Source organism: Taurulus bubalis (genome assembly GCF_910589615.1).
Source record: "Taurulus bubalis genome assembly, chromosome: 16".
NCBI classification, from domain to species: Eukaryota; Metazoa; Chordata; class Actinopteri; order Perciformes; family Cottidae; genus Taurulus; species Taurulus bubalis.
In genome coordinates, this window is record NC_136604.1 from 17,487,402 (window position 1) to 17,510,623 (window position 23,222).

The 23,222-nt window shown below is 41.4% G+C and overlaps 2 protein-coding genes and 3 long non-coding RNA genes across 5 annotated transcripts; 3 read left to right on the forward strand and 2 right to left on the reverse strand.

The window, feature by feature from the left end:
• Positions 1-1,381: 1,381 nt before the first annotated feature.
• On the reverse strand, positions 1,382-3,625 carry rab42a (RAB42, member RAS oncogene family a; the record flags this gene model as incomplete). The annotated part of the gene is made up of 2 exons (XM_079232393.1): positions 3,315-3,625; positions 1,382-1,823 (listed from the first exon to the last, which is right to left on the reverse strand). Exons 1-2 carry the CDS (start codon positions 3,527-3,529, stop codon positions 1,382-1,384), a joined length of 657 nt encoding a protein of 218 aa, XP_079088519.1. The 5' UTR covers positions 3,530-3,625.
• Positions 3,626-4,348: 723 nt separating this feature from the next.
• LOC306748499 lies at positions 4,349-6,432 on the forward strand. Its single transcript, XR_013771155.1, has 7 exons — positions 4,349-4,376; positions 4,896-4,961; positions 5,201-5,256; positions 5,428-5,480; positions 5,691-5,755; positions 5,931-6,066; positions 6,245-6,432. It is a non-coding gene; the product is annotated as an uncharacterized lncRNA (long non-coding RNA).
• Positions 6,433-8,035: 1,603 nt separating this feature from the next.
• Positions 8,036-9,618, forward strand: LOC306749010. The gene is made up of 6 exons (XR_013771169.1): positions 8,036-8,062; positions 8,606-8,666; positions 8,903-8,957; positions 9,123-9,171; positions 9,330-9,394; positions 9,569-9,618. It is a non-coding gene; the product is annotated as an uncharacterized lncRNA (long non-coding RNA).
• Positions 9,619-13,002: 3,384 nt separating this feature from the next.
• On the forward strand, positions 13,003-15,038 carry LOC306748849. The gene is made up of 7 exons (XR_013771162.1): positions 13,003-13,036; positions 13,536-13,603; positions 13,844-13,899; positions 14,072-14,124; positions 14,325-14,389; positions 14,555-14,737; positions 14,907-15,038. It is a non-coding gene; the product is annotated as an uncharacterized lncRNA (long non-coding RNA).
• Positions 15,039-15,045: 7 nt separating this feature from the next.
• Positions 15,046-22,033, reverse strand: ctps1a (CTP synthase 1a). The gene is made up of 18 exons (XM_079232076.1): positions 21,953-22,033; positions 21,162-21,343; positions 20,889-21,059; positions 20,702-20,802; positions 20,475-20,591; positions 19,729-19,812; positions 18,824-18,904; positions 18,565-18,716; positions 18,331-18,463; positions 17,445-17,533; positions 17,262-17,356; positions 17,057-17,119; positions 16,332-16,375; positions 16,152-16,248; positions 16,014-16,069; positions 15,835-15,931; positions 15,572-15,716; positions 15,046-15,498 (listed from the first exon to the last, which is right to left on the reverse strand). The coding sequence occupies exons 1-18, from the start codon at positions 22,006-22,008 to the stop codon at positions 15,414-15,416; spliced, it is 1,848 nt and encodes a 615-aa protein (XP_079088202.1). The 5' UTR covers positions 22,009-22,033; the 3' UTR covers positions 15,046-15,413.
• Positions 22,034-23,222: the final 1,189 nt, after the last annotated feature.

Genomic DNA, 23,222 nt, shown 5'->3' on the forward strand with positions numbered 1-23,222 from the left:
TTTAACTATTCTTCAAAGGCCCTACAACGATCAAATCAAACATTTTGTCAGGCAGGAAATATGCGTGAGAGAGGCTACGACGTACGGCAAAGGTTTCTTTGCCAAAACCCAATCCAGGGTGCTGAGGTTTCAAGTCATGTTCCCTGCCGAGGCCGCTGAACTGTTGTGGGTTTAAGGGCTGCATCATTGCTAAAATGAATTTTGAACTAGTTTTTGGAGTGTATGCCGCCATGTTAAAGGGACATCCAATGTTTGTTCATTTTGAAAGATAGGTTTTGTACTTGGAGGGCTGACTTTTCTCCATAAAACGTAAACCTAAATTCCCTACTGACGCCTCTGGATCACAGCCTAAAGCACAGGCCCACACATATCCACATATGGATTGAATGAGTTGGCATCCGTCATCGGCTCAGGCCTGATTGTAATATTATTATTTTTGTGAATTTGAACAAAAGAAACAGCTGTTTGTCCTAAGCCATAAACAGCTTCAGGTGAAGTTCAAACTTCCTTTTTTGTGTGCATATTTTCTACTATTAATGAAGTCATTAAAGATGTGATGACTGAGAGGTAAAACACTCAATGTCTTGATGCTGTTGATGCGTTTATACAGTAGGCCACCTACTCTAAATACAATGGCCTGTTTTTATGTCTACATCTTAATCTATTTATTTTTTTGTTGACAGAAGCCTTACTCATCTATTCACAGAAAGGTTTAAGTCAGTTTGGCGTTAGTGCACATACAGCTTACAGTAGCAGGAGGAGCACACTGATAAAATATAGTGACACTTATTGAAGAGTGCACATGTCTCCATCCAAACTACCAATTAAATAACTTTCAGTGACCTTATAGCTTTCATCTCTATAGATTTCCCTATTATTTACAATATTACAGTCACAAATGATTGCAGACAAAGCATCGCACAAACTTGTACAGATAGAAACCCACAATAGTGCTCTGGGAAATGTAACCGTGTCTTCAATATACTCAGCGATCCACTGGCTCCAGGGCTGTGAAAAGCAGTATTGGCAACACTCTAAGAACCGTGATCTGATCACCTCTGCACACTTGTGTCATCCGAACCTAACAAGGCCCCAAAACCGCTCAGCTCATGCTGCACCACATGGCTTTAGAAAGAAAAAAACAAACTTGCCTGTTTAGATATACACATCGGGATATAGAATGACCCTCCCCCGGTTAGAAAAGAACCCCAGTTGTGAGAATAACCCACACACAGAGAGGGCACGACGCACAAGGTGAGGAAGTGATGGATGGTGATATCACAGGGTGCTGAGCCTGAGTGACTTGGTTTCGATGGACAACTGTGAGACGGGGTGAACTCTTGGTGTGACAGGACAGTGTTTGGACACAGAGAGTTCACAGTCAGCAGTGGCAGCCCCTTTCGGGGACGCCGGTCGCCAGCTCCTCGTCGTCGTCGGTCGGGTAGAGGACCTTGGCGGTGAGGCCGCTCTTGACCCCGTCCCAGCCGTCGCGGGTGACGATCTCCCCCATATTCATCAGCTCGTAGATGTCCTTCGTTAGCAGCTCGAAGGCCCGGTCCACGTTGACGTTGCACTTGGCCGACGTCTCCACGTAGCGGATGCCCAGCTCGGCCGCCAGATGCTCCGCCTCGTCCCGGCTCACCTTGCGGTCCTTGTTGAGGTCGCTCTTGTGGCCAATGAGGATGTAGACCATGTGGTGGGGCAGGATGTGCTCACTCACCTCCTTGTGCCACTCCTTCACATGGTCAAAGGTCTTGCGACTGGTGAGGTCGAAGACTAGTAGCCCACCCACGGAGTTACGGTAGTAGGATGTTGTGATGGACCTGTTGGGTACATAGATTAATGAAACGTTAGGGATTAAAGGTAAAATCATCTTGATTGAGGCACTTTTGAACATCTTGGACAGCTCTGATAAACACACAACTATGACCTGCCAGCAAAGGCTTTTCCACTATCCTGACTGTATGTAGGGTCCAAAGCTTTTGGAGAAGGTCTCAAGTCAGTAGAGAGAAGTCTGGAGTGATAACAGTCCAAGTCAAGTCTCTAGCTGGCTATGTTTATGGTATAGTTACTGGACAGAATTATAAGGGTTTCAAGTCACAAGTCACAAATACAAGTCAGTTCTCAAGTCTCAAGTTTCTGAGTCAAACCTCAATACGCAGAAAGTGAAGCTAAGTCTTTATGGTCACTGAATGCTGACCACAGAAATGACACAGCGTTTGAAAATATTCCCTTCAAAAGGTGTTTAACCAAGTCTCTTCAATTAGGTGTCAATATTCAGTCATTGTATATTTAGACCATACTGTCTGTCCGTCCTGTATTGTTCTGCAATGAAATATCAGATTTGTCGTGTTCCCGTTTGTATTTTCTGATGTCAATGTATTTAGGCATTTGCTTTGATTAAATAGGCTAATAAAGGTATTACAAGTAGATTTTGACACACATGGTACCTTTAGGGCCTCAACATGTGATAATTACCCTGCTGGGGATAAATGGCAATATTGAATTAGATGAATTTAATTAAAATGAATCAAATTACCTCAAACCAGTCAATGCTCATGGCTCATTGGGCCCCTAAAGGTCTCTGGCCCAGAAATGCTGACCCCTCCCCTTGTCCCAGCCTTACCAAGATTCACACAAATCCTAATCTGTGCACATGACGGTTTATAAATTGCTGATTGATTTCACAAAACACTCCTCAGAGTCAGTTATAAGACAGAAGTGAAAGTGTGGTGAAGCCTGAAGAAAACACCCTCTGAAGATGTGCCTTCAAAAGGGGAATCAGATCTAAGAGCGAAGAAGCTGCTTCTCCACACACACACACACCACAGTGCTTTAAAGGAAATTATCCCTGACAGCTAGAACACATGAAACAGAGCAAGCAACAGGGAAGACGAATGCAAAAAAAGAGAAAAGAATAGAGTTGACATCCTTGTGTGGGAGACTGTGGATTCAGTATCTCATTGAATCAAACCGGGGCCTAAATATGAGGAGGCTGCCCATCATCCGTGAATGAATGCAATGATGCAGCTCCATTTTCAGTGTTATTATATAGGCCAGGACATCATGGGATCGAGGCCTATATAATCTCCTCCTGACCCTTTTCTCCACTGTCTCCACTTCATTACATCACAAAAAGCGACGGAAAAGCCTTCTTTTAATTTGAAATGGATTTCATGTTTTACAATAGCAGCAGAAACACGCGACAGCGAACCCAAGGCCTCTCCCGTTATTCCACGACCAATATCTCCGGTCGCTGCGTTCAACCCAAGATATACATTTTGTGTGAACCATGCATTTTTACTCCGGTATACCTGAATCGTTCCTGACCAGCCGTGTCCCAGAGCTGAAGCTTTATCTTCACCCCCGGTTCGAGGTCGAGCGAGCGGGCATAGAAATCCACCCCGACCGTCGGATCCGCCACATCGCTGTAGATTCCGTCCGTGAAGCGTTTCAGCAGCGACGACTTCCCCACCGTGGAATCCCCGAGTAAAATGATTCTGAACTGGTATTGCCACAAAATATCCATGGCATGACTAGAGAAGAGGGGATACCAGTGCGTGTGTGTGTCTGTGTGTGTGAGAAACAAAGCCCTGTGCGCGGCGTGTTTACATGGAGCCCCGGCTGCTGCTGCTGCTGCTGCTGCGTCTCCTGCTGCTGCTGCCTTGCCTTCTGCTCAGGAAGGAGAGACGCGCGGTGCACAGAGCGACCGCAGCAATCATGTGATATATTATTCACCTATGCTCTACTACCACAATAAACCATCCTGCACTCGTGAATTGGGCAATTGTGTGTTTGCAATGGCAGATAAACCGAAGTGGAATTTTAAGCCGATGTACAATACCTAATTTAGCCGTAAATCAGATTATTTTTGTTGTAGGAATGTAATGTACAAGCATGATATGTAAGAGACATATTTCGGATGATATAGTTGTTATCTCAAAACGGCAAGAGCCAGATCAGTGGTGGAAGGCAGGTTGCTGTCCGTGGTTCTGAAGTAGGTTAAAAGAGATCAGACTATGGCCAGACTTTACAGTATATTTGTATTTTTCTCTTTGTACATAATTATTCACGTGTATATCTCTCTGTGAAAACGTAAAATGTAAAAAAAAAAATATATATATATATCTGTTTCTCTGATTCTCTTAGTATGAATGTGTCTACGTCACAACAAATCTAAAAGACAGTAAGGATTCCCTAAAAGGCGGATACAAAAAAAATACATATCCCGTCATGCCATCGGTCCCCATGTGAGCTCGGCGGACCAATCAGCGGGCTGCTGCTCGGCGCCACCGTATATAAGGGCACGGGACCCTCTCCTCAGTCTCTTCCTCCTCTAAGCTTCCGAGAAAAACTTCAGCGCTCCTTGTCCTCTGGTAAGCCTTCAACTATACTTACACTTAAGGTCCATGTAGATAAGCGACTGTTAATTTACGCGGGTTTGGCCTACATTAGTATAATCTGTTGATGTTAACTCCAAGTTATTGGCCAGATACTTAGCTAACTAACGTTAGCTTATGTAGCTAACGTAAGTTACTTTTGGCACGCGGGGAAGGTAACATGACTAGTCTATGATGACAGCATGGCGTTACGTTTATACAATTCCACAAATTGTGCCGTTTGTTGTAACTTTTTTAATGCTAGATGTGTTCGGGCCATAGCTTCGTTGCTTGGTGTAATGTTAGCTTGACGCTAACTTGTGAACCACGTGGCAAGCTCCCTCATCAACCGAGACGAGCATAACATTACTTGCCATAAATCACCACTAACGTCACATTTAAACCAGAAAGCAACACTTCCAATACCCTACAAATGAATAACGGAAATCCTGACTGAACGCTCAACTTTCTACAGCACTGGAATATACATTGACTTTACTTTTTGTTTCTCTACAGGTTTTTTTTCCTGAAGCACGAGTTCTACCTGACGTGACACACCATGGCTCTCTGTGGAGGATGCAGGTATGTTTATTTCATCATACCGTTTCTCCACAACCGGCTCCTATCGAAGCCGTTCGTGCTCTCCTGTAGCAGTGATCGGTCATCAGGCAGCCAAGAGCAAGACTTTCACCGACGGTCGCTGTTCAGTTTGAAAGTAACTGCTATAGCAACTTTAAGGGGAAGGATATTCAGACTAAATGATAACGCTAATGAATGAACAAGCCTTTATGTAAAGTGCTAAACTGTACTCCCTTCTGCAGAAACTGGTGCACGCTGAACGTGGAAGGGTGGGACATGAAGATGACATCACCTGCAGGTACTTTCTACACTACATCTTGACTTCAAATTTCTGGCTGTGATGAACAACTTGCCCTCACTGATAATTCATGATTGAGACTTATTATACTGAGCCACCCTTGCCCATACTTATTTTTCATGAAGTAGGTTTGGATTTACAAAACTGACTAAATTGTTCATTTTATTGTAGGTGACCCTCATGGCTGACTCGTACGTGACTGGATGAGAACGTCTCACTGAAAGGTAACTTTTTATTAGCATTCTGTCTAGCTCAAAGCATGCTATCCTATGGACCAGAGCTTCTTTGTAGCTCTAGGTTCTCCAAGTGTGTGCAAGAAAATAGGGTGGTCTTTGACTGCTGTGGCCTTTTCTGCTGCTTGCAGCCACTCAACTATCCAACATTTGTGTCCAAGCGTTCATGTTTAATAATTCTAAATCTTTTTTCTTGTATAGGAATCAATCTGGGCTTGCATCTGGTGGCCTTGTCCAATGTGCTGTAATCGCTCCCTGGTTGGAAGGTATGTAGACTGCAATTTGCTAATACCAAATAATACAAATTCTGATCTATGATGACCAACTTATGCAAAGGACTGTTGGATGAAGCTAGCGGATATGGGACTGAGATCAACCTTTGACTAGGTTCAGGAGAAAACCTGTTGACTTGGGCTAAAATGTTATTTCTTTTCTTTCCAGTGACTCATTTGGAGCCCAAACTAAAGTCTTCAGAGTTGAATGTGTCTGGTTCCACTTGGGCAGGAAGTTGCATGTCTGATGTGGGACAAACTGCCACGATGAAGTTGATGGGCTGTAATAGCGCCCTGGTTGGAAGGTATGTAGATGGCAATTGCTAATACAAAAAATACAAATTCTGATCCGTGATGACATTAGTGCAAGTGGACTGTTGGATGAAGCTATTGAATATAGGATGAGATCTGAGATCAGCCTTTGAATAGGTTCAGGAGAAAACCTGTTGACTTGGGCTAAAATGTTATTTGTTTACTTTCCAGTGACTCATTTGGGGCCCAGCGTGAAGTCTTCCCTGTCGACCTGTACAGGAAGTTGCAATGTCGAGCAACAGTGTCCGTGCCGACAGACTAAGAACGTCTGTGGGATAAACTATGCCACGATGAAATTGAACCATCATGTGGTCACAGTTGAGATTGCTTGTGTACTGTTGGAATGAAATAAAACTCATGGAAACTGTTGAGCTTCTGTTATTTATTCAATATTGCATTCACATTCTTAAAAGGACATTACAGAGAAGATTAGAGTACGCTGTTAATGTTTGTAGTGCATACACTTTTAAAATAAGGACATAATGGTACACAAATGGTCAGTAAGTCAACTCTTCAAGCAACAATTTTCAGCAAAGTTAAACGATGGATAGATTAGTTTATGGCCTGAGAAGTAGTTATGTTTCATGGGCTTCAAACTACTTGGTACTGCATGACCTAGTATGCACTGAAACAATGCTCCTTAGTCCAATGGTTCTCAAATGGATGAGCTAAACAAATATATCTAGTCTTATACATTAAATCAAAATTGTATTTTAACTAATTGCACTGGTAGGGTGTTGCTTGGCTAAAAGGTTGAGAACCACTTTAGACCCTGTGGGCTCATAAACTGACACGATTTGGTGGAAACTTCCATATTTTCTGCTGTCCATCACTAATTGACCTAGTTGCAAAACGCTTAAGCACCAGAGACATCAGACACTGTATTGAAAAAGCCTTTGGTAAGTCATTTGTCCACTTTAGGTCAACTTCACATTGTATTTGGTAATAACAAATGCTTGCTTGTGAAAATCATGTCTACAAGTATTGTAACTCTGTCTCATTTGAGATGGAAATCATCTCCAAGTCTGGGCTGCTGCTGCCGCTCCAATCTGTGTATTCCTGTCAAAGAGAACGTAGTTATTAATCCGCTCTGATAAAACAATCTGTACTTCTGTAAATTGCTCTGCAGTTTGCCGGCTGCAGCCAGCAGCAAACCAAGGTACGGGGGTGATGTCTTAATGGGGCGAGAGGTGAACTCAGGGTTGATACTGCACTCCGACAAAGTATGGATGTGAAAAACAGCATTAGATACAAACAAATAGGGTACATAGAAGGTTGGAGTCAAATTATTAACATTCAATAAACCTGAAACCCTTTTCCCCTGAAAAATAAATACAATTCAGTGATTCCGTATCTGTGCTCTATGGCCCAATCTCAATCTCCACCTTTAGTTCTGTCCCACTGTCAAATCATTGAGTGCTTGAGGGCTCTCTGACAGACATTTTGAGCCCTTTATCAACCCTTTCCGTAAATCAGCAATAGATGCAGACTTTGCCCAAGGGAATTACCCACAATGCATAGCAATGTTACGTTAAACACGCAGTTACCAATGGAAGAATGGGGATCTTAAATTATAAAGGTAAACAAAAAGCCACATGGGTTTTCAGTTTGATACATTACATTTACACAGCATTAAGGGTTAGAGATGGAACATAAAAACACATGAAATCAGAGGAATGCAAGCAGAGATTACATATATCTGTAATACACAGATTTATTTATCAAGCATTTCATTTTGTTGTTGAAGCTGTTTTGACAAAAACGAGTAAATAGATTATTTGAAATGACGTCTCATCTCGTGAGGAAAGAGCCTGGAAGACGTATAAATCATTGAATTAAAAGTATTCAATAAATACCCACAATTAGACAACAATTGATGTTAGTCTTTAAACATGGTCCGTCTCCTGCAGAGCGTATATAAAGGCCCGGGACCGCCGCTCTCCTCAGTCGCTTCCGCGAGCGGAAAGACACGGCGCTCCTTGTCCTCTGGTAAGACTTCAACTATTGAGCTTTACGTTCACTTAAGATCCATGTAGATACACGAATGTTAGCTTACGCGTGTTTGTCTTACACATGAGTACAACATATTGATGTTGACTTCAAGTTATTGGCCAGATACTTAAGCTAACTTACGTTAGCGTCTGTCGCTAACGTGATCTACTGTTGGCACGTGGGGCAGGTAATATGACTCGTCTATGATGACAGCATGGTGTTACGTTTAGGTTATACGATTCCACACATTGTGCCTGCATGTTGTGTAATGCCGCTAATGCTATATGTGTTCGGGCCATAGCTTCATTGCTTGGTGTAATGTTAGCTTGATGCTAACTAATGAACGTGGCACGCTCCCCCTCAAAACCGTCCTTCAGACCAACCTAATGTTAGTTTGAATTACATGTAGAACCGCCACTGCTGTGACGTCACATTAAGATCAAGAAGCAACACTTCCAATACCCTATAAAGGATATACTGAACACTTAACTTTCTACAGCACTGGAATATGCATTGACTTTCCTTTTCGTTTCTCTACAGGTTGCTCCTGAAGCAGGAGCTCCACCTGAGGTGACACACCATGGCTCTCCGTAGGATGCAGGTGTGTTTATATTTCTGTCACTACATCACACCGGCTCCTATCGAAGCCGTTCGTGCTCTCCTGTAGCAGTGATCGGTCATCAGGCAGCCAAGAGCAAGACTTTCACCGACGGTCGCTGTTCAGTTTGAAAGTAACTGCTATAGCAACTTTAAGGGGAAGGATATTCAGACTAAATGATAACGCTAATGAATGAACAAGCCTTCATGTAAAGTGCTAAACTGTACTCTCTTCTGCAGGAACTGGTGCACGCTGAACGTGGAAGGGTGGGACATGAGATGACATCACCTGCAGGTACTTTCTAAACTATATCTTTAATATAACTTTTGGGCTGTGATGAACAACTTGCCCTCACTGATAATTCATGATTGAGACCTATTAAACTGAGCCACCCTTGCTCATACGTTTCATGAAGTAGGTTTGGATTTACAAAACTGACTAAAATTGTTTTTATTGTAGGTGACCCTCATGGCTGACTCGTGTGACTGGATGAGTGTCTCACTGAAAGGTAACTTTTCATTAGCATTCTATTAAGCTCATCAAAGCATGCTATCCTATGGACCAGAGCTTTTTTTTTTTGTAGCTCTAGGTTCTCCAAGTGCGTGCAAGAAAATGGGGTGGTCACTGACTGCTGTGGCCTTTTTTGCTGCTTTTTTCCTACTATAGGAATCAATCTGGGCTTGAATCTGGTGGCCTTGTCCAATATGCTGTAATCGCTCCCTGGTTGGAAGGTATGTAGACTGCAATATGCTAATTCAAAATAATACATTCTGATCCATGATGACCAACTTATGCAAAGGACTGTTGGATGAAGCTAGCGGATATGGGACTGAGATCAACCTTTGAATAGGTTCAGGAAAAAAACCTGTTGCATTGGGCTAAAATGTTATTTCCTTTCTTTCCAGTGACTCATTTGGAGCCCAAACTAAAGTCTTCAGAGTTGAACATGTCTGGGTCCACCTGTGCAGGAAGTTGCATTTCTGATGCAACAGTTTGTCAGTTCAGACTGACTTAACTTCAGTATGAACGTCTGAAGTTGATGAGCTATTAATGGGATGTAATAACTCCCTGGTTGGAAGGTATGTAGACTGCAGTATGCTAATACAAATTCTGATCCATGATGACATTAGTGCAAGTGTACTGTTGGATGAAGCTATTGGATATAGGATGAGATCTGAGATCAGCCTTTGAATAGGTTCAGGGGAAAAAACAAACTGTTGACTTGGGCTAAAACTTTATTTGTTTTCTTTCCAGTGATTTGGGGCCCAGCATGACGTCTTCAGGGTCCACCTGTGCAGGAAGTTGCAATGTCAACGCAACAGTGTCCGTTCCGACTGACTTAACTGCAGTATGAAGTCTGATGTGGGACAAACTGCGCCGCGATTAAGTGAATGAACTTCCGTGCTCACAGTTGAGATTGCTTGTGTACTGTTTTTGGAATGAAATAAAATGCATGGAAACTATTTTGAGATTCTGTTTATTTAATATTGCATTCTCATTCTTAAAAGGACATTAAAGAAAAGTTTGGAGTTAATGTTTGTTTGTAAACCTTTTTAAATAAGGCCACAATGGTAAACAAATGAGCAGTAGGTCAACTCTTCAGACTCAGTAGAAACATTTTTCAGCAAAGTTTATTAAATGGCTTTAATAGTCAACACTGCTTGAAAATATGTTCCTTCGATTCTAGAACAATGATTTTGTTTCAATCCTTATTTAAATAAAGTTAATTGTATAATAACTGATGGCACAGCGCTCTGTTTATTTTCAACCCAAATACTTATTGACTTAATATTCACAAGCTCAAACAGATTTTATTTTTTTTGATAAACTGATCGCATGCTCTGTATTGTTACTCTTTTCAACCAAACATTCTTTGCACTGGTTAGGGGTACATGGCTGGAAAAGGTTGAGACCCCCTGCCTTAGAGCCTGGTTTCATATGAACCAGTGAAAAGATTTTTGTGTAAACCTTTACATATTTTGCGCTTTACACAATTTTTAACCTACTAATTGACCTAGTTGCAAACTATTCACCTTTTTGTCATCTGCTGTCAAAAATGACCCCGCTTGGTTTGACTTTAAGTCATATAGTATAAATTGTCAATCAATTCTGTTTTACACCTTTAAATCTTGAGTCCAATCGATTACCACAAAATGTTTCTCTTAATTATGAGGCCAATATACACTTTATATAAAATTATACCCTATATTTGAGTGGAAATAAAACTGTTTTTTTTCTTTATATTATTTTTGACTTATTACAGAGTGGTATTTGTCGAAGTTTAGTGAGGATGCTGTTTTTGAATCATTTACATTTTCCTAAAGGTATCACATAATCACACTAGTTTTTCTCTGGTTAAAGAATATAAAGTGGATATTCACTCAATTCTGTTGTACACTTTAACAACTTAAGTCAAACACATTCACAGCATTTCTTTATTCCATTTTAAATTTCAGGCCAATAAGACCTAATTTACATGAATTCTTACCTTATTTTTGAGTAAAAATGTATTAAAATGTTGAATTATTTTGACTAACAATCAGGGTAAAATGTGTTGATAGATGATCACAGACTGGTATATGTCAAAGTTTAATGAGGATGCTGTTTATAAACCTCTTACATTCTTTTAATGGCAGCAAATAATCACACCTGCTGTCCTCCTGGGTCAAAAATTACCTGTCTGGTTTGGCTGTTTAGAAAATATAAATTATGACCCACCTCTGTGTTTCAACTTTTTAGTCAACTTAAACATGTCAATATTCTTTTCCAAAACATTTGACTTTTCAAAACTAACTTTTCAGAATAAAAACCGAATACATGTTGCATGTGAGGCAGGTAGGCGTGATCTTTGCAGATGTATGTATTGCATTTTTGGCACATTTCTGATGTTTTGAGATCACTCTGGCGAGGGCAGAATTTGCACCTATTCCTTTTGGGTGATGGGCGAGGGGGAGCTGCTGCAGAGGTAGAGCTGGAGCAGAACTGCTGGAGCTCCATAACCAATCTGACAATCATCAGAAGAACACAAATTTAAAATGGAATAAAGAAATGCTGTGAATGTGTTTGGATGAAGTTATTAAGGTGGAACACAGAATTGAGTGAAGTATCCACTTGGGGGTGATAGGGCACCAGAGCATGGGTCTCGGTGAAGGCAAACTTGGATGAGAACCGAGCGCTGTCTATTTTTGACACCAGTGCAGGAGGAAGCTCAGACTCACTCCTCCATACTGTCCTAACCTTGTACAACTTTCTTTTCAACAGCTGCAGGCCGAGGCCATGTGCAGTAAAGCAGTTGTCACAGGTTATCGTTTCCCCAGGAGACCTTCTGTCATGACAAGGACAACTTGCATGCCCTGATTGTTTTCTGACTGCACACCTGCAGGTTTGCCGGTGTATACTTGCATGTTCCATGCATCGCTGACCTGCATCACTTTCATGTTTAATCATTCTAAATCTTTTTTTTCTAGTAAGGAATCATTCTGGGTTGGAATCCAGATTGAATCTGGTGGCCTTGTCCAATGGGCTGTAATAGCTCCCTGGTTGGAAGGTATGTAGACAGTAATATGCTAATACAAAATAATACAAATTCGGATTTCTGATGACAAACTAAGGAAACAATCAAGACATTCTGATGTTGAATTACAAAATAAAAGCCCCTCAAAATCTCCATGAGCTAACTTCAAATCAGTTGATTGTCTCTGAGTGACATCTGGAGGTGGTCTACTATTAATCGAAAGTGGAATTCGTTTCTAACTAGGGTTAATTTCCTTTCAAATCTAATCTGAAATTAGACGTAAATTGCAGCATAAGCTGATTTGTAGTTAGCTCAAGGATATTTTGAAGGGCTTTTATTTTGTAATGCAAAATCAGAATGTCTTGATTGTCTCTCAGGGACATTTTGGAGGTGGTCTACTATTAATCAAAAGTGGAATTAGTTTATAACTAAAGGTAATTTCCTTTTAAAATCTGAAATTAGACGTACATTACCTCATAAACTGATTTGAAGTTATCTCATGGAGATTTTGAAGGGCTTTTATTTTGTAATGCAACATTGGAATTTCTAGAGCTTTTATTTTGAAATAAAAAAACAGAATGTCCTCATATTGGAAGAGGTACCTTCCGAGGTGGCATTATGATTCCCACTATAAATATAAAATTACCTTGGAATAAAGTTTGCATTCACCGGAAGTTTGCTCTTATTTTGAAGTCAGTTCTTACACGCTCGTACCGTAATGTCTATAGTACATCCGGGTACCGAAAACAATTCGTGCGGGCTGGATTGACCGCAGTAGCGTATATAACGGCAAGTGACCGTCACTCCCTCTCCTCAGTCTCTTCCGCCAGGAGAAAAGCACGGTGATCCTTGTCCTCTAGTAAGACTTCAACTATTCAGCTTTCCGTATCTACACAAAAATTGCATGTATATAAGCGTGTTTGGCTTACGCCTGAGTATAATATATTGATGATGAAAGTTATTAGCCAGATACTTAAGCTAACTAATGTTAGCTTCTGTAGCTAACGTAAGTTACTGTTGGCACGTGGGACAGGTAACCTGACTAGTCTATGATGACAGCATGGCGTTACGTTTAGGTTAATTATACAATTCCCCACATTGTGCCGGCTTGTAATGACTAATGCTAACCTAACTTGGTTATGTTCGTGTCATGGCTTCATTGCTTGGCCTAATGTTAGCTTGACGCTAACGTTTGAACCACGTGGCAAGCTCCCTCTCAAAACCGTCCTTATACGAGCATACTTCACAACGTCACATTTAAACCGCAACATTGTCAACACGCAACCCTACAAAGACTCTGAATGCTTAATTTTCTACAGAACTGGAATATGCATTGACTTTCCTTTTTGTTTCTCCAGGTTTTTTTTTTCCTGAAGCAGGCGCTCTACCTGACGTGAAACACCACGGCTCTCTGTGGAGGATGCAGGTATGTTTATTTCCATCATACCGTTTCTCCACAACCGGCTCCTATCGAAGCCGTTCGTGCTCTCCTGTAGCAGTGATCGGTCATCAGGCAGCCAAGAGCAAGACTTTCACCGACGGTCGCTGTTCAGTTTGAAAGTAACTGCTATAGCAACTTTAAGGGGAAGGATATTCAGACTAAATGATAACGCTAATGAATAAACAAGCCTTTATGTAAAGTGCTAAACTGTACTCTCTTCTGCAGAAACTGGTGCACGCTGAACGTGGAAGGGTGGGACATGAAGATGACATCACCTGCAGGTACTTTCTACACTACATCTTGACTTCAAATTTCTGGCTGTGATGAACAACTTGCCCTCACTGATAATTCATGATTGAGACTTATTATACTGAGCCACCCTTGCCCATACTTATTTTTCTTGAAGTAGCTCTGGATCCACAAAACTAACTAAATTGTTCGTTTTTATTTCAGGTGACCCTCATGGCTGACTCATACGTGACTGGATGAGAACGTCTCACTGAAAGGTAACTTTTGTTTAGCTCATCAAAGCATGCTATCCTATGGACCAGGGCTTGTTTGTAGCTCTAGGTTCTCCAAGTGCGTGCAAGAAAATAGGGTGGTCTTTGACTGCTGTGGCCTTTTCTGCTGCTTGCAGCCACTCAACTATCCAACATTTGTGTCCAAGCGTTCATGTTTAATAATTCTAAATCTTTTTCTTCTGTAGGAATCAATCTGGGCTTTCATCTGGTGGCCTTGTCCAATGTGCTGTAATCGCTCCCTGGTTGGAAGGTATGTAGACTGCAATATGCAAATAATACGTGCTGATCCATGATGACCAACTAATGCAAAGGACTGTTGGATGAAGCTAGCGGATATGGGACTGAGATCAACCTTTGAATAGGTTCAGAAAAAAACTCTTGACTTGGGCTAAAACTTAATTTGTTTTCGTTACAGCGACTCATTTGGGGCGAAGTCTTCAGAGTTGAACGTGTCTGGGTCCACTTGTGCAGGAAGTTGCAGTTCTGAGGCATCGGTTAGTCAGTGCGGACTGACTTAACTTCAGTCTGCATGTGAGAAACTGTGCCACGAAGAAGTTGATGAGCTATCAATGGGCTGTAATTTCTCCCTGGTTGGAAGGTACATAGACGGCAATATGCTAATACAAGATACATTCTGATCCATGATGAGAAACTAATGCGAGGACTGTTGGATGATATAGTCTATATAGGACTGAGATCAACCTTTGAATATCTTCAGGGGGTAAAAAACTGTTGACTTGAGCTAAAACTCTTTTCTTTCTTTCCAGCATGAAATCTTCAATGTCCACCTGTGCCGGAAGTTTCAATGACGATGTCCGACTGACTTAACTGCAGGACAAACTCCACCACTTAACTCCCATGTGTACTGACTTTGGAATGAAATAAAATGCATGGAAACTATTGAGATTATGTTATTTATTCAATATTGCAGTCACATTCTGAAAAAAACATTAGAGACATTGAGAGTATGCTGTTAATTTTTATAGTTCATAAACCTTTAAAATAAGGCCACAATGGTAGTAAGTCAACTGTTCAGGCTTTAGACACTTCTCAAAGTTAAATACAGATGACTGGCCTAAAGTTGCATTTCGTGGGCTTAATTCATTTACTATTAAAACCTGACTATTGGTGTATCCATATTTTCTGCTGTACATCACTATTGACCTAGTTACAAAATACTTTAAAGCACGGGACAGTGTATTGAAAAAGATTTTGGTAAGTCAAATTGTATTTGGTGGCAATAACAAATGAACATTTCTACAAGTGTAACTCAGTCATTCATTTGAGATGGAAAGCAATTTCAACTCCGATATCTCAAAGTCTGGGCTGCTGCTGCCGCTCCGATCGCTGTATGTATCCCTGTGTGAAAGAGAATGTAGTCATTAATCCACTCTGATAAAACAGTCTGTACTTGTCGTTCACTGAGTAGTACCGTGGAGACAGACGGCAGCCCTTCTGTAAGTAGCTCTGCAGCTTGCCGGCTGCCGCCAGCAGCAAACCAAGGTACGGGGGTGATGGCTTAATGGGGCGAGAGGTGAACTCGGGGTGATACTGCACGCCGACAAAGTACGGATGATCTGAAAAACGGCATTAGATTTAAATATTAGGGTACATAGAAGGTTAGAGTGAAATTATTAACATCTAATAAACCTGGAACTCTTTCCCTCCCCGCAAAACAATTCATTGATTCCGTACCGTCGAGCTCTATGACCTCCATTCTCTCCCCTTCCACGTCTTGACCTACGAAGCGGAAGCCCTTCTCTTCAAAGTGACTAATGAGCTCAGGATTGACCTGTACAAGGACAGCAAAGTTACACATATATTCCCACTCCACTGTCAGCAGGTTGGCTTATTATGCGGAGAGGTCAACATACCTCAAAGCGATGCCTGTGCCTTTCATCCACATATTCTGCATCTCCATAAAGTTTCCCTAGAATACAGAACAGCTGTCAGCACGGAGCAGACAACAGGTCAACATTGGGCCGAATGCAAACTTTAAAGTGTTTTCTCACGTAGCACGCTGCTGTTAGTCTTGAAAATGGTCCGTCTCTTCCCGAGCCTCATAGTTCCGCCCATCTGCCCGGGGTTGTGTTCTGGCATGTCGATCACCTGCAGAGGGTCCACATGAGTCTCAATTCAATGCACTTATCTAGGTCAGATTAAAACTAGGTCAGTTCTCAAAAAGAACTTACCACAGGGTGCTTTGATTCTGGGTCAAACTCAGTTGAGTTGGCATCTAAATGCAAAAAAGGGGACATGAAATCAACTATTTATATTGCACATACACGTCTGTCTTCCATTGAAATGAGGAATAACCTGACATTTATTTCTTTGTCCGAGACAACCCAGAATCACACAGTATATAGGGGCCTTTAGTCTGAACAGGTTCTTATATTGTTGATTGTCTTGTGTGTCTAATGTTATGCACCTTCCGCAAAGAAAAAATCCTCGTCTGTGAAATCAGACCTGGCGAATAAATGTTTATGATTCTGATTATATAGCCGTTTGAAAATGCCTATTATCATTTATAGTATTATTCTGCAAACTCATTTATTTAGTTTTCACCAGCGTCACACAGCCTTTATCAGTGAGCTCCACAAAAGGATAGCAAGTGGATCTAGAGTTCAAACGACAATCCCAAAGTCACCAATAAACTACCACACTAGTCAGAATTTAAAGAAATCAGCAGCTGTAACTCAATAAATTCTTCAAAAGTCACCTTAACAAAAAAACTACAGAATACTGATTTGTACTCAATGTTCCACCTGAATCGGTTACAGACAAATGAGGCTGGCAAAAGAGCACGTTTGACTAATGTGATGAATCTCTCTTCAGGCTTGGGACCTTGGGAAAAATAAAACTGTACACGTTCTTTCTTCGTTACATTATTATTATTATACAAAAGACTTTAGATTACCTGTCCAGTCGAGTATGTTCCTGGCAAATTCACATACTGCCAACTGCATTCCAAGACACACACCTGCAGAAACAGAGGTATCAGTCAAACAGGCGTGTGCACAGTTATAGATGCGGCTTCTCATTTTGATCTAGAAATAAAACTGCTCTGACAGAATTAGGTCTGACGTAAGATATTTAAATCAATCGGACAGCCATCCGTTTACCTAGGAAGGGCCTTTTCTGGTTCCTGGCCCAGTTGATGGCATGAATCTTTCCTTCGGTTCCTCTGACACCAAAACCTCCCGGAACCAGGATGCCGCTGAGAGTAGAGCGACAACTTTTGATGAGACCACAAATTCAATGTCCAGGTTGTACTACTTCAATGAAAATGGCGTCTCGGCACTCACTCGGCGCTGCAGAGTTTCTGCCATGCCTCGTGGTATTTCACCGGTTCATCCTGCAGCGTGCTGAGCTCCAACGACGCAGAGTCTATATACTGAGGAGAAGAGACGTGTAAACTCAAGGTCCTCTCTAAATCGTGTATGTAGAAAAACACTGACCTCTGCAGGGTCAAAGTTCAAGTTGCAAATCTAACCACACTCACAGTTGATAATGACGGCTACTAATATAGGTAATGCACTAACTATGGAGGACCACTCGTACAACCTCACTTCAAAACATCCAAACTATCCTTTTGATGAGTGGTAGGAAGCACTGTAACTACAATATTACTCCACACTCAGTTGATTTATATCTTAAAGAGTGAGACAAGGACCAACTGATAGTGTAATAAAGTGACTGCGCATACATTCAGACATGATACACATATTCCCCCCCATAAATCCTGTTAGAAAAAAGGAGCATCTTATAACTTTCTTATCGTATTAAGTTTTCTTCATATCAAAGTGATCCAGTAATAGTTGTCAGTACGTCTATGAGTACTTTGGAGACCAATTTGCCAGAATGTGAACAAATGTAGGTAAAAAAAAAGAAACAAAAACAAGCTTTAAGTTGTAGCTCATAGTTAACTAACTGAAGTCATGGTAACATTAGACCCTCTGTTCACATCCCTCAAAGCATCATGGGAAGTGAGCATGATGGTTTCCCACTTTGAAAACACTTTATCTTAAACATTAAACTTGACACAGCAAAGGCTCCATATGAGTGGAAGTCCTAAATGCAGTTGCTGCATTTCTATTGGTCGTTCTGCTGCAGTGCAGCGCTTCTTTTCGAAGACTTTAGTAAAATGTGATAACGAGCAGCATGGGTTAACAACACTGTGTGCATACATACCTTAACCTCCAATTTATGGCTAATGGCCAGGGCCGAGTGCTCCAGCGCCTTGATGACAGAAGCATAGGAGTCGGAAAACTTAGTGTACTTCCCGACCAGCGCTATAGAGCAGTGCTCGAGCAGTCTGTCTGACCTGTGGAGACGAGCGTCTGCATCAGTAAAACCGTTGAATCCGGAGTAAAACCATCAAGTCAGAGTGTTCACGGTCCCGTTCAACCTCTGTTGAAGACTCACCTGTCAGACATCTCCTTCCACTTCGTCAGCAACTTCCTGGGCCGCGTCTCTATGGGCATGTTCAGCCTCCTGCTGAGGTAGCCCACCACGCCCTGTTGCTCCAGCAGCAGCGGCACTTTGTAGATGGACGACACGTCGTGCACGCAGATGACCTGGAACGAGACGGGCCGATGAGTTTAAAGTACCCGCGAGAGCCGAGATGCTCTCCTTCGTCCAAAAGATTGACGACACAAAAAACCTTTTTGTGTCGTTGACGTACCTGTTCAGGTTCTACGTGGCAGAACATGGAGATCTTCTCTTTGACGGAGTTCTCCAGAGGGGTGGAGCAGCGGCACATGATCTGTCGGCAAGGACGAGAAACTTTAATGATTGCTGAGGGGAACGCGGCTCAGACTCCTGCAAAGCCTTAATAAGAGAGACATAATGATGCGGCGGTATCTTTGACTGACACACACACACACACACACACACACACACACACACACACACACACACACACTGTGAGGCAAGTGGTTTAATTTATATTAATTTGGCACTGAATAAATGGAATTAAACATTTTCCTAATCACAGTTTTCCACAGTTGACATGGCTCGATTTGAAAAAGGTTCAATATGCAACATTTTTAACATAAGATATTAAATTCCTTATTTTGGGCCCAAACTCTCCCCTTGTATGTAAATTAGGTATATTAGGCAATAGTCACTTCCAAATAATTAAATTAACGGCTTAAACGGAAGTGTTAGAAATGACCTAGTCAGACATAACTTTATAAATTTCAGTTTTAATATACTGTATAACTAAGTATGGACACATTTTCTACATCATAAAATATTTTTTTTTACTTTACACTGCATAAAAACCTACATTTATACAGAGTAAAATATCATTGTGCTCATATTACGGAGCACTATTTGAATGCCACTGAAACCGTGCCAACTCAAAATGTCACCATGACTTAGGTCAAGGGAATTTCAAACCTCTTGTTGAACTCGGACAATGCATTTGAAAGGTGGTAATAGCAGCTGGAGTGAAAGTAATGCAAAAAAAAAAAAAAAAACCACGTTGACACTATTTTGTGGGAGGGGAAAATCAGGTCTACCAAACAAAATGTATCCAACAGGAAGTGCAGTTACACAGAGAAGGCCGTAGTGCCGATGACTCACCAGATCGGGGGATAAACCCAGTCCTCTCAGCTCTCTGACGCTGTTCTGTGTTGGTTTGGTCTTTTGCTCCCCAGTTGCACTGGGCTGGACAGTGGGAGACATTACAACATGCATGTTAAACTGACTGTATAGAACTTTTTTTTTAAAGAAACAGCTGAATTTGTATTCTAAAGGCTCTGATGGATGGATCAAATGTCACAGAAAGGGAGAATGGAATAATTGTTGCAAACAAACTCTTTGTTCGGGTCAAGCGAACTCCACGAGAGGAACTAGCGATTATTTGTACTGACAATTAATCTATTAAACATTTTTACAACTCATCTATACATTTTGACAGTTGGTGGAATAGACCTTTTTGAAACTTAAAGTGCAAAAACAGTCCGAACCCGAAGATATTCAATTTATATGGAGAAAAAATATAATAAATGATGTTGGAAAAATAGCAAATTTACAATTTTAGAAGCTGGACACAGAGAATGTTTAAACAATGTATTAAGTAAATATACAAATCAGACTCAGATTTTTTAAATCATGGACACGAGGAGACACCCCATCTACATCCTTCTTCAATGTATATGCAGGACATTTTTGTCATTTCTGGGCCTGTATTTTTCAAGAGTCGGAAATCAGTCCTAACACGCCTTATCTTATGAATGCGTGTTTAAAGCCAGTTGTTCAACAAGAGCAGCCGACACATTTGCCCCCCAGATAAAAACCAGTCCGACCTGAAAGGGTTGCTCTCTTACCTGTGGTATCAAACTGACGTGAATGTTGCAGAAGTTCTCCCTCTTCACTTTAAACTGGAACTGCCTGAAGGCCTCGATGAAAGGCATGCTCTCGATGTCGCCAACAGTGCCTCCTAACTGCACGCGCACAGACAAATATTAGCAGTGAAAACATGTGCGAAATATCGTGAATACAAGCCATTCGGTGATGCAAATGATGTTGCTATAACACAAGCTGCTCCGCTTACCTCTATTACACACACTTGAGGTTCTACGTCGTCGTCATCAACTGGCACTTTGGCCTGTTTCACAACCCATTCCTGGATGGCATCTGTGATGTGTGGCACCACTGGAGAATACAAAATAAAAAACTCTTTGTTTACAATTTCTCTTCCGCTTCGCACCCTCTAACAATAAAAAACAGCGGTTGTTTACCCTGCACAGTCTTTCCCAGGTAGTCTCCCCTCCTCTCTTTGTTGATGACCGACTGATAGATCTTGCCGGTGGTTAAGTTGTTGTCTCTGGTCAGCCGGATGTCGAGGAAGCGTTCGTAGTTCCCCAGATCCAAGTCCACCTCACCGCCGTCATCCAGTACAAACACTTCCCCTGGACAAAGAAGGGCGCGACACAGTCGTAAAAAACATGCACGACACACGTCTGTTTAACTCTGAACGCGTTAAACGGGAGCGATCGTTTCCTCTGGCGTACCGTGCTCGTAGGGTGAAAATGTGCCTGCATCTATGTTGATGTACGGGTCGATCTTGATGGCAGTTACATGCAGGCCGCAGGACTTCAGGATTGTGCCCACGCTGCTCGCAATGATGCCTTTGCCGATGCCAGAGATGACTCCTCCGGTTACCAGGATGTACTTCATCATTCTTCTCTTTTGTCTGGAGGTGAGAGGACAGATTCAAATCAATCTGAGACCATGCAAAACGAAGGGATACAAGACATCATAAACATTGTATTGTGCTTTGGGAAAGTGTTTTTAGGATTCCCTGTTTTTGAGAATGTTTAACTCTACCTTCAAAGAATACAAAACATTAAAAAAAAGCTTACAAAAAACAATGACAGCAACCAACGAACCAATATTTTAATAATGTAAGCTTTAGGGCTCATTGGAACTAGTGTTTTTTTTTTTGGAAACAGGTGGTCATGTATGGGAGTAAATCTCAACTGCTGATGAAGGCCACGTGTTTATAATTGTTTTATCTCGTGTTAAATATAAGACTGAATTTTATATGATTTATTGATATACTTTAAAATAATATTTTTGCATCAATTTTATATTTTTACCTAACCATGATTTAGATAACGTCATATATGGACGTTATATTTTACCATAAGGCCCGACAACGTTTCAGCTCAACAACAATGTTGTTGTTCAGCCAAAATAACCCAAAACTCTTTATGATATATTTAAAGCGGAAAGGTAAAAGTTTGTCATCCACCCGACAACATAAAGCGTGGCACAATGTGAAGCGCTGGATTACACACACCGTATTGGCCGAGCAGGCGGGAACCTCCTGATTCCTCTTTGCATGCTAGGGGACATCAAGAGTGCACCGCCCGTCCAGGTTACCCCGGTCCTCAAAGTAAACGGGACAAAAGTAAAACCGCCAGCTTTAAGCTAGCTGTGTCCGAGAATTACGATCAGACACACATAACAAAGGCCTTCGTTAGTGGATGCCTTTGCAAGCGCACGAATCAAACTTCTGCCTAACAAAGCACTAAAGTTACTGTCTGTAAATACAAAGAGTAGCGAACATGGTTCATATTTCCATTTCACAGCATCAAGCCCGCCATCTTCCATGTAACCAGAATTCCCGGCACTGCTTTCAAAATAAAAGCGGTTAGCTATAAATCAAGTTTCATAATAAAAGCATAGCAACAAAACATCGCATCGATATGAGCATATTAAACCCCGTTTTGTGTCACGAGATTACTGTAGAAATGTAATCAGTAATCATATTTAACTGCTGCCACGGTATTTCGAACAGTTATATTCTGAGCCTTTTATTTTTTTTTACCGGATGTCCTACTTTGCTATTGTGTTTAGCTTTGTAACTTAACAGTGTTTTCTAGCTAGCCAACCACCTCTCTCAACAGTTTAAAATTTCAACTCACCAAAATATTCTTCAGAGAGCTACTCTTCAAAACAAATAGTCGACGACAAAAAACAGTTCACAAGACTTGTTCTTTTAACCAGATAATTATTTTTCGATCCAAATAGCGACGCGTTTGCTGGTAGCCGTGCTCCGCTAAAGACCCATCTATTCTCCCATTGACTCTACACGTGTAGTATGGGCCCTGACTGGGGGCTGCAGTACATCATTCATTACAAGTCACACGCTTGTTTCTTCTTCTTCGGGGATTTACGGCAGCCGGCGACCGCCATGTTGCTCTGCTGCCCCCCTCTGGATGCAGTGAGTACTTCATCCATCAAATTCAACAAGTATAACAATAATGTCAAAGCGGCTTTCATACTAACTAGAGCAAGTGTTCTCAAACTTTTTCTGGCCAGGGCCCCCTTCAAGAGAGAGTTATCAGTCTAAATATGAATTAAATTGCTTCAACTTAGAAACGAACTATGATGCTGTGTGTCACAGTCATATCATAATTGATTTTGGGTCAAATGTAATGTGGGTGGGAGTAATGGCCACATGATGTATTGGCGCAAATGGTCCCCATCTATAGACGTGCACTTTTTAATAAAACAGCATAATTGTATAATGTATAGCATTTATAGGGTGCCTTGGAATTATTTCT

Bases quoted from the DNA above. Each gene is read 5' to 3' on its own strand.
- ctps1a (XM_079232076.1), bottom strand. From the start codon at position 22,008: ATGTCCCCTAGCATGCAAAGAGGAATCAGGAGGTTCCCGCCTGCTCGG. The intron at 20,592-20,701 runs GTAAGCGGAGCA...GTGCGCGTGCAG, and splicing joins CTCAAGTGTGTGTAATAGAG to TTAGGAGGCACTGTTGGCGA. The intron at 16,376-17,056 runs GTAATCTAAAGT...TTTTGCATTTAG, and splicing joins GAACATACTCGACTGGACAG to ATGCCAACTCAACTGAGTTT.